The following is an 11,521-nucleotide window of genomic DNA, read 5'->3' on the forward strand; positions in this document are numbered from 1 at the left end:
TCGATCTTCTGTATACGTTTACAATCAGACTACGAACCAGTTACAAGCCCATCGTCTGAATACGTTTACAATCAGACTACGAACCAGTAACAAACTGATCCTCTGAATACGTTTACAATCAGACTACGACCCAGTTACAAGCCCATCGTCTGAATACGTTTAAAATCAGACTACGAACAAGTAACAAGCCGATCTCCTGAAGACGTTTACAAACAGACTACGAACACGTAAAAAGCCGATCTTCTGAAGACGTTTAAAATAAGACTACGAACCCGTAACAAGCCGATCCTCTGTATACGTTTACAACCAGACTACGAACTAGTAACAAGCCGATCCTCTGTATACGTTTACAACCAGACTACGAACTAGTAACAAGCCGATCCTCTGTATACGTTTACAACCAGACTACGAACCAGTGACAAACCCAGCGTCTCAATCCGTTTACAATCAGACTACGAACCAGTTGCAAGCACATCGTCTGAATACGTTTACAATCAGACTCCGAACCATTTACAAACCCATCGTCTGAATACGTTTACAATCAGAGTACGAACCCGTAACAAACTGATCTTCTGAATACGTTCACAATCAGAGTACGAACCAGTAACAAATTGATCCTCTGAATACGTTTACAATCAGACTACGACCCAGTTACAAGCCCATCGTCTGAATACGTTTAAAATCAGACTACGAACAAGTAACAAGCCGATCTCCTGAAGACGTTTACAATCAGACTACGAGCCAGTTACAAGCCCATCGTCTGAATACGTTTAAAATCAGACTACGAACCAGTAACAAGCCGATCTTCTGAATACGTTTAAAATCAGACTACGAACAAGTAACAAGCCGATCCTCTGTATACGTTTACAACCAGACTACGAACTAGTAACAAGCCGATCCTCTGAATACGTTTACAATCAGACTACGAACCAGCTACAAGCCCATCGTCTGAATACGTTTACAACCAGACTACGAACCAGTGACAAACCCAGCGTCTCAATCCGTTTACAATCAGACTACGAACCCGTAACAAGCCGATCCTCTGAAGACGTTTACAATCAGACTACGAACACGGAACAAGCCGATCTTCTGAAGACGTTTACAACCAGACTACGAACCCGTAACAAGCCGATCTTCTGAATACGTTTAAAATCAGACTACGAACCAGTTACAACCCCATCGTCTGAATACGTTTACAATCAGAGTACGACCCCGTAACAAGCCGATCCTCTGTATACGTTTACAACCAGACTACGAACCAGTGACAAACCCAGCGTCTCAATCCGTTTACAATCAGACTACGAACCAGTAACAAGCCCATCGTCTGAATACGTTTACAACCAGACTACGAACCAGTTACAAGCCCATCGCCTGAATACGTTTACAATCAGACTACGAACACGTAACAAGACGATCTTCAGAAGACATTTACAATCAGACTACCTACCAAGAAAATCAAGTTACCAGATAAAAGTCATTAATTGAAACATTTGACTCCCTTCGATTCTTAATACGATTTATCACCAGTATAACCGTCGATCCTCTGAAGACGTTTACAATCAGACTACGAGCCAGTTACAAGCCCATCGTCTGAATACGTTTAAAATCAGACTACGAACAAGTAACAAGCCGATCTCCTGAAGACGTTTACAATCAGACTACGAACACGCAACAAGCCGATCTCCTGAAGACGTTTACAAACAGACTACGAACACGTAACAAGCCGATCTTCTGAATACGTTTAAAATCAGACTACGAACAAGTAACAAGCCGATCTTCTGAAGACGTTTACACTGAAGACGTTTACAATCAGACTACGAACCCGGAACAAGTCGATCTTCTGTATACGTTTAAAATCAAACTACGAACCAGTTACAAGCCCATCGTCCGAATACGTTTACAATCAGACTACGAACTAGAAACAAGCCGATCCTCTGTATACGTTTACAACCAGACTACGAACCAGTGACAAACCCAGCGTCTCAATCCGTTTACAATCAGACTACGAACCCGTAACAAGCCGATCTTCTGAAGACGTTTACAATCAGAGTACGAACCCGTAACAAACTGATCTTCTGAATACGTTCACAATCAGAGTACGAACCAGTAACAAACTGATCCTCTGAATACGTTTACAATCAGACTACGAACACGTAACAAGCCGATCTTCAGAAGACATTTACAATCAGACTACCTACCAAGAAAATCAAGTTACCAGATAAAAGTCATTAATTGAAACATTTGACTCCCTTCGATTCTTAATACGATTTATCACCAGTATAACCGTAATAGTCGAAGGTATGTTTTGTATGAATTTCCACGGCAAAATGTTTACATTAAAAAGTCTTTAATTTTCCTAGGATAAACCCGCAACCTGAATAACTAAGGTCTGCTGCGTATTTTAATTTAAACAATTAACGATACGCAGAACATGAACATGCTTAAAATATGAATAAAAAGTGTCGAACGAGGAGAATTCGCGGTAGTATTGTTTTCGCGATTTTTGTGGTATGGTGAATTCGTGAATCCAATCTCACACCGAACCTTTTATTGTCTTGCATCGTGACATATCTGCAAACATTTCGTGAATAATTGTTTGTTTTTTCATAAATCGCGATCAATTTAGTCCACAAAGTAAATGTAAAGACAGTGCTTCGATGTCTTGACGAATGAATATATACACACCATGTGATCGGGGCTAATGTTAAAATAACGGATGCACACATACCAAAATCATACATAATCTACCAAATACGAAAACTGATGCTTTACAAACAATTTAAAACTAAGCAGAAAGTAAAGAAAAGACACGAAAACTACCACTTGTTCGTCACATTATTAGCAGTCACACACTTGATCAAAATTCAGGAAACACCTATTATTCATATCCATATAATTTTAACACTTACTCAACAGGCTTTCGTAACAAATTAATTACTCAATAAGTCCATCCATCGTTTTAACGAGTGATTTTTTCTGCAGATCCTTACTGAACCCTACTATAAAGCCAAGTTTTATCATTTTGCCAGGTTTTGACATATAGAATTAGCTACAGTGACACAGAGAAATATCTACGGCTGCATACCTTCTTATCAATTTTATGATCAATCTGTTTTTGTTCATGTAAGAGTTCGGTGTACTGTTTTGAAGCTATTAGTTGTTTTTCCCTCTCGGTCACCAACCTATCATAAAATAATAAAACAAAAACCATATGAAACAAAAAAGTCACGAACAATTATCACAATCAAAATAACATGCAAATGGGGACAATGAATGCAAACTTTCTCTGAATGAATTATTCACATCCATCATGGGTGTCTTAATTGGATGTGACAAACCAATCATTTCCAAACCATAATCGTTTGGTGGTCGTGATAATATGATCATCCTACCTGAAAGGCGTAGCAAATGACAGTCATCAAAGGTGCGTCAATGTATTCAAAACTGGTTTGATGTTGAATTAGTTTCTGAGTATTCCTTGTATGTTAAGATGTTGATATAATTCACTCTCTCACTTTTCAGTTAATTGCTACACTAATTAATTGCAAGCTTCTTTTACTGTTTACACTTTTTGTTAATGAGGTAATTTTGCATTTTTTAAAACAAAATTCATGTTTGTTGAAAACAGCCACTTTCAGGAAACCTATTTACAATGTACCCATATAAATAATATCTTTGTTGTAGATTGCAAACACACAGTACCAATGGTCACCGATGCTGTCAGTGTAAATTCCGCTAACCTAACATTCTTAAATATAAGTTACATTTTGTCCTAGTATTTTTTCAATCTTGTTTCAATATGATGTAACTGTTTAGGGTATTTCTGTCTCTTGAAAAGGGGGCGGATTGCCCGAACAACCTCATCTTATCTACAGTTAGAATGACTTACTTGTCCAATATACAAAATATAAATATACGCATATCAGCACTAAATCAACACAACCATTGCCTTGATCAAAATCTTTTCGATACACATTATGAATCATGCGAGATCAATTCATAGATTGTATTGCGTACTGATCTCCATAGCTAACACACTATCATTAAAAATCTCAAGGCTGTTCATGTTTGAGAAATTGTACATGCGTCATTACAATACATTATTCTTCACTTGTATTAAAGTCCATAACACACACAAACAGCTGGACAAAAAGCTAGTCGCTATTGGTTTGTTTACTATACCCATACCCGTCTACCCATTGACACAACAAACAGGTTTCAATAACAATAAAATACTGGTGTGTTTGCCTAACCTTCTATTATATGATGACTTCGGTCTATTTAACAGTTGACGTTATTTATTTGCTGTTAAATGTAAACGTTTTCATTTACCGACAAAGTGTAAATAACTTGAGCGGTCACATTTTACAGCGCTCTGGTTCAGAAAGGTTAAAATAAAATGTATAACCTAACCTAATTTAAAACCCTAGGAATATTTGTGTCTATAACAATGTAGGAAGTGTTCGTGGTTTCATTGTACTAACAAATGACAGACTTATAAAAATGATCATCTAACGCTATGTAATGTAACTAATAGATGTTCTTTACATAAAATAAATAGATGATTTTTTCATCAATGAAACAAATCAATCACCCTTAGTAGCACACAGCGGGTTTTAATGCTTTTCATCATTGTGCCATAAATAAACTAATCGTTGTTGTTCAAATTGAATTGTAATAGTAAAGCAAAATCTGGCATCTTGCTTATGCATGAAGTATTAATAATAATCTAATTTCAACCCAAACAATACAGTATCCACTTAATAACGGTATTCCAATATGAAACAAGTACTAATTGTAATGGCGGACCATTACAGAAATCCCCCAAACTGCCCCCATAGTCGCAAAGATGCATCAGAAAAGGATCACAATGGCATAAAACACCTTCATACTAAATTTGAGTGAAATCGAACAATATCTGAATTTCGACCAATCTGAACCCTCCATGCTGTTGGTATGGGAACGAAAAATATGCAGTTGAATTCTCAGTCCCCTAATACCCCGATATACCAAATTTCATAAAAAAACAACCAATATATAAATTTCGACCAATCAGAAGCCTCCGTGTGGTTGCTATATAGTTATTATGGCAACGAAACCTATGCTGTTTCATTCGCAGTCCCCTAATACCCCTATATACCAATTTTTATCAAAATCGAACAATATCTACCCCATAGTCGCAAAGATGCATCATAAAATCGCAATGCCTTCATACACCTACATATTAAATTTGAGTGAAAAGGAACAATTTCTAAATTGCGACCAATTAGAAGCCTTTGTGTGGTTGCTATGGCAACGAAGGTATGCGATTGAATTTGCAGTCCTTTAATACCCTTATATATTGATTGTCATCAAAATCGAACACTCTTTTAATTTCGACCAATCAGAAGCCTCCGTGTGTTGATATAGCAACATAACCTATGCGATTGAATTCGCAGTCCCCTAATACCCCTGTAAACCAATTTCACAAAAATCGAACAATAACGGAGTTTCGACCAATCAATAACCAGTATATGGCGGCCATTAAGTCTAATTAGAAAGCAGATGTCATGGTTGGGTTCGCCGTACCATCATACACCTACATGCCAAATTTGGAATGCATTGGAAAATATCAATAAAGCATGTAAAATAGGATAGGTGACATTAGCCATCTTTAAATTAAGCGAACACCTTCAGAAATTTTAAATTCCCAAAAATTTCAAAATTCGTGGCGGCCATTTTGTTGACAATGTCAATTTATTTTTCGACTTTAGAGCACGTCCTATACCGATACTTTCCTTAAAATTTATTTTGATGCGCCAAATATAACAAAAGCTATGGCTCAAAATGTATTAGCCAATCAGAGGCCGTAGTGGCCATATTGGATCGTTATCGGAAAAATAAAAATGTGTTTGCACATCTAGAGGCTATCAGTAATAATCCCTCAAAGTTGAAGATCCAACTTATAGTTTCTGAGAAAAGTGTCGGAAACCTTTATGGGGGACTTAATAAAATTCAAACATACTCTTACGCTGGTGGACTAATTTTCAAAGTTAAAGGTGCCATCACACATATGTGTCAGAAATTCATCTTTCAAAGGATGGCCTGATAAACGTGGCCTTGTTCCTGTGACGGTATAGCCTACGTTTCATTCGTTTAGATCAAAATAAAATATATTGCGTAAGGAAATCAAAATGAAGGATTACAAAACAACAACAACTTCATGCCAATACGTTTCAGGTATATCCTATAAACAATACATACCATTTTTACATATGATGAAACAGTAAAAGGTCCGTTTGTAAGTTCAAGCTGACATCTGCAAGTTCATTATTTCAAAAGTGTTCATCTGTGTATCTTACGCAGAAAAAATAGCCCATATTTCATCATTTTATGTCTGTCATAGGATAAAAATGTCCAAATTTTCGTTCTTTTACAGAAGCGTTTTTATACGATCATTTTAAAAAACATAATCAATTCAAGGAACAAAATTAAGAAGATAATATTTCTTTTAATACGCATAATAATCAAAGCAAAATATCAATTATTTTCTATCTACTCAGAATTTTGTAGACCGTTATGTATCCTTTATTCTGTTTGATTTTAGATATATCTTCGCACCAACCTTATTCATATAAATTATGATCACCTTGCCCAAGTGATATTTGAAACATCATCTGTTTAAACATGAAGACTCCCTTGCAAGCACATTCTCCGGGCCACGTTAGGTTAAATTCAAACACCGGTACTGAAGGTAGGTTTAAGTTTGGCTAACCTACAGTGGCCCGCACCTCTGCTTAGAGGGAACACTCTATTTTAACAAAAATTGAGTCGCTTTGACCCAAGGAGGCTCTTGGCCAAAACTAAGCCATTCTTTACTAGAAAGAAATATCAAAAAAAATTAATGGACGGCCAACGGACGCTAAACCAATGCATAAGATGATACCTTTGACCTTAAGGACAGGTGAGCTAAAAAAACGAAAAAATCCTCTTCTTGTATTCAATATAACGGATTTGTTCAACAGCATGGTTTATTTATTTATGTATTTGTTTACCTGTTTACCTGTGGGTTTTACATCGCTTAAAATATTTGCATTCGTAATACCATTCACTTAGAAATCTTCATAAATAGTCAAGTGTCAGGTAATTCTATATATTTCCACAAAGCGTACGTTGTAAGAATTTGAATAACGATTACCTGCTCATTTCATCGACTTGGTTATCCTGCAGGAAGAAAAAAACACACCAAATGAATGGGCACATCAAAGCGATAAAGAAATGAATCAGTGAAAAGCAAGAAGTATAACAATGAGGTTTTTACTTGTTTTTAAATTTAAAAGCACAGTATTTTTAAAGACGTTATTCACAAAGCAATTATCGACAGAAGTATCACTAAGATCACTTCTAAACTACTGGCAGACATTCATATTATATATGATGTAGGAAAGATGTAATATATTTATATTTATTTTTATAAACAAGAGGCCCAATGGGCCTGCATCGCTCACCTGGTATTAATCTCACACTTGTTATCTTAAAAGTGGACTAAAACACAGCTACAGGCAGAATATCAGTGTTTGATTCATTAGAACCTATTAAAAGATTTAAACATATGACGCCTGTGACCTTGAATGTCGAACAAGGACATTAGGTTGAAAGTTGGTCAAGGTCATTTCGGGCCTTTCGGTTATTGAGAAGAAGTCGTTTGAATAATTTACGACATTTGACCCCTGTGATCTTGAAAGTGGGCCGTGGTGATTTATTTGAACAACTTGGTAGCCCTTCATCCCAGCATGCTACAAGCCCAATATCAGTACCTTTGGTCTTTTGGTTATTGAGAAGAGGTCGTTTGAAGATTTTGACACATTTGACTCCAGTGATCTTGAAAATGGATGAAGGTCATTGATTTGAACAAATTTGGTAGCCCTTCATCCCAGCATGTTACAGGCTTAATATAAGTACCCTGTGCCTTTTGGTTATTGAGAAGATGTCGTTTAAAGATTTTAACACATTTGACCCCTGTGACCTTGAAAGTGGATCAAGGTCATTTATTTGACCAAACTTGGTAGCCCTTTATCCCAGCATGCTACTGGCCAAATAGCATCAGCCTGGGCCTCTTGGTTATTCAGAAGAAGCTGATTAAAGTAAAAAGTTGACGCCGGACGGACGACGGACGCCGCACCATGCCATAAGCTCACTTGGCCCTTCGGGCCAGGTGAGCTAAAAAGCATAATTTGATGTAATTGTAAATATAACAAAACTCGTATAACTCTTAAGAAGCCATTTACAAAGCAACATATAAAAGAGTGAAAAAACACTGACATGATATAATCTGGATTGAGTGTAAGTTTAAGTGATATTATCCGAATAAGCAAGTTAAGATAGTAAAGTTATATTATATAGATACCAATAAAATAATTGTATGTTACTTCCAACTGTTATCCGAAAATATTCTACTCATGGCTAAAACATTAGTATTTGTTTTAGACAAGTTTGAGCTTAAAACGTATTTGGCAATAATGCATTAGATTTGTAATTGCGTTCTTAAGCAACCACTTAGTAGAAACCCCAATAACGATAAGATAAACCGGCTTACAAAAACGACCATTTGTCATTCCAACCTTGATGGAGTTAGACGAGAGACATTAAAATGTATATGATTCAGACGATACGGAGCGAAAAGAGAAGAAACATTCTATCATAAAACCTTGCATTACAAACTACTTAAAAATATAATCTAGAAGAAAGTGCATATCTCCAGGCAGCTGTTATATAAAAGGACACACATAATAGGCTTAGTAGACAAACTAATGAGAAGTGCACAAGGGGAATACCTCACCTCATGTTTTCAAATAAAAGGTTAAGTAGTAGCCTATTGTGGTTCTGAGAACACTAGTTATAAGCGTGTATATTAGTGATTTTAAATGGCAAATAGTGTCGATGAAAAGGGCCATGTCGGGTGAATATATATTAGATACATGCACTTATACAAAGGTGTCTTGTATTTTACTTACATCATCCATGAGGTTTTCAAACTGAAATAGAGGACCAAAGTATTAATATTATATTCAATAATTAATCCAAAGATAGAGAAAGCGAGGGGGGTTATTAAAAGATGACATGAGTAGAAAAGATTCTAAGGTGAACAGTAACTGTCTTGTTGAACAATTCAACAATACATACATTGATACTCCGCTGTGATATTCAGATATGGTACAATGAAAACCGCTCGTGATATTCAAAACCCAGGTATATCATTATGTGCTTTAAAGAGTATGAAAAGCGAAATTACTGAACGGTCAACATTACACACCTTTCCATTCCGAATACACGGGAACTTTGTGAACCTAACGACAATCACCTGTTCCCACGACAGAAACATGACCTGTATATCTAATAAGTTTTTAAATATAAATCATAAGCATATAAAATCTACACGTTCAACAGTGTTCATAAAATAATTAAATAATAAATGAATTGAATAGATATAGCGTAATTTTTAATTGTCTTAGCACTATTGATTTCATTTCAAGTAAAATAAGATACAAAAAAACACCGTAAAATGCTTATAACACACATATGCCCCGGTCCCCGGTTCTTGTTTTGATAAACATTGAGTAAAACGCAAAGAATAACCAAACTCAGTGAAGCGGAAAATATCGGTCACACGGAACACATGATGATGTAATACTATCTTCATGGGTTTTTTTTATCTTCATGTCAAGTTTTATGTCTGTGGGAGTTGTAACATGTGAGAAGTGGAAATATACTCAAAGTCTAACAATAGCATACGCTCTCTTGGCTTTTTGACCAGGTGAGTCAGCAACGCTAGAATGTTTGTAATTTTTTTAATATACAAACAATAAAATCACTGAACATATGGTATGGTATTAAGCAAGAAAATGCTTATAAGTTTCTTTCATGCCCGAAGGTGTAGGATGTGAACTTCACCAGAGGGTTTTCAAATAGGGTAAAACCCTTAGACTTGTCGAGGGTTTTGCACCAATTTGAAAATCCCTATCCTTTAACCCTTGGCATGAAAGGGTATTTTCTTTTATTCAAATCACCTGAATAAGCTCAGAAACCATAACAGCGTCGCAATTTCCCACAAGTGTCCCGTTTTGGGTACTGTCCAGTTTCGGGTCCACTGACGTTTGACCTACATATACTAAGAGCCTTCTACTTTTCTCTGCAAAGTATTATTCAAAGGCGTAACCTATTTCTATGCCATCAAATTACACTATTAATAAAAGAAGATTGATTGAAATAAAATATTAAAGTCTTTACTCTTTATCTCTGCGGGTTTTCGACTTTATTTCTATAGATTTTCGTTATCGTACATTATCTTGAAATAACCCTATTGTTTATGTAAATGCTAACAACAGGGCACCTATGAAACATATCTCAACAATCGGAGATAGGACAGACCCCACAATCGGAGATAGGACAGACCAGACTGTCTTTGTTGACCATTCAATGCAAAGAAATACACAACGAATAATGACCGGGTACGTTCGTATCAAACACTCACCATTGTATATGAATGACAACTAATGATTTGAAAGTAGTTTCTCTAGTTCAAACAAAATCTTTAAATCTTTTATTCAGGTTTAAGAGCCAATAAAATTCACACATGCCGCATTTAACAAAAACATATCACGTGATATGTTTGCACCAATGTTATAAAGTCTTTTTCATGTAAGTATATTCTATTTACAGCTTGACGTCAGTCTCGAGTGTTCTCGAGTAGTATCATAGAAAGCATTACAGAGTAAGCAACCGGATACCCGACAGAAAAGAAAAAAAAAACAGCAACGTCTCTTTATGACACAAAGAAGTGTGTATCACTGAACATGTATGGAAATAATTTAATCCATGTTCTTCGTTAACAATGGGATGTACTCACAAGGATACAGATACATAAAGAAATTGTGTTTTAACTGTGCACGATGTTGTTTGGAGACGCATCCACCTGGTCAAAAATTGGTCTACTGGTGGTCACACTTGCGCTTGCCCTGTATATAGCCGGGTATGCGACTGGCTCATGGATGGTGGAGAGGACAATTCGTGAAAAGGTGGACGTATCAGTTGGATTGTGGAAAATGACCAACTGCTCAGACACCTGCCTTGAAAGTGACGTTCCCGCTCAATACGCAACAGGTGAGTTATCTTGAACTCATCAAAGTTACGGAAAACATTCGATTGAAAAGTATGGTATCAGAAAACAAGAGGCCCATGGGCCTTAATGGTCACCTGATATATTTATACAGAGAGTTGATTTCGTTTTTAACATGAACAGAAATATTATTCAAAGTGACAAAAAACAATAAAACCACCTTATTCAATATCAAGCATACAGATTTCAGACTAAAAAGGATTTGAAACTAGCACCTCTGATTCTAAACAAGGAAAATGAAGAAATTTTAGCACACTGACTCCCTTGAGCCCCACCCTACAGCCCTTGGGGGTAGGGCTGGCTCAAAATTTTCAAAGTATCAAACTGTCAACTCAAGGTTATAATTCCAATCAAGTTATTAACATG

The 11,521-nt window shown here is 36.2% G+C and overlaps 2 protein-coding genes across 2 annotated transcripts in view; one reads left to right on the top strand and one right to left on the bottom strand.

The window, feature by feature from the left end:
* Positions 1-11,521, bottom strand: part of LOC110465107 (AP-1 complex-associated regulatory protein-like) — a 64,220-nt gene that overhangs the window by 14,613 nt on the left and 38,086 nt on the right. Inside the window, exons 3-5 of the mRNA XM_021520694.1 lie at positions 8,994-9,014; positions 7,178-7,203; positions 3,086-3,182 (exon numbers count right to left, since the gene is read on the bottom strand). Of these exons, the coding sequence (XP_021376369.1) occupies positions 3,086-3,182; positions 7,178-7,203; positions 8,994-9,014 (144 nt within the window). The remainder of the gene's footprint in view (positions 1-3,085; positions 3,183-7,177; positions 7,204-8,993; positions 9,015-11,521) is intronic.
* Positions 10,719-11,521, top strand: part of LOC110465108 — a 14,845-nt gene continuing 14,042 nt past the window's right edge. Inside the window, exon 1 of the mRNA XM_021520695.1 lies at positions 10,719-11,139. Coding sequence (XP_021376370.1) covers positions 10,929-11,139 — 211 coding nt within the window. The 5' untranslated portion in view covers positions 10,719-10,928. The remainder of the gene's footprint in view (positions 11,140-11,521) is intronic.

The sequence above is a fragment of the Mizuhopecten yessoensis genome, unplaced genomic scaffold, assembly GCF_002113885.1.
Source record: "Mizuhopecten yessoensis strain PY_sf001 unplaced genomic scaffold, ASM211388v2 scaffold11055, whole genome shotgun sequence".
Classification (NCBI taxonomy): Eukaryota; Metazoa; Mollusca; class Bivalvia; order Pectinida; family Pectinidae; genus Mizuhopecten; species Mizuhopecten yessoensis.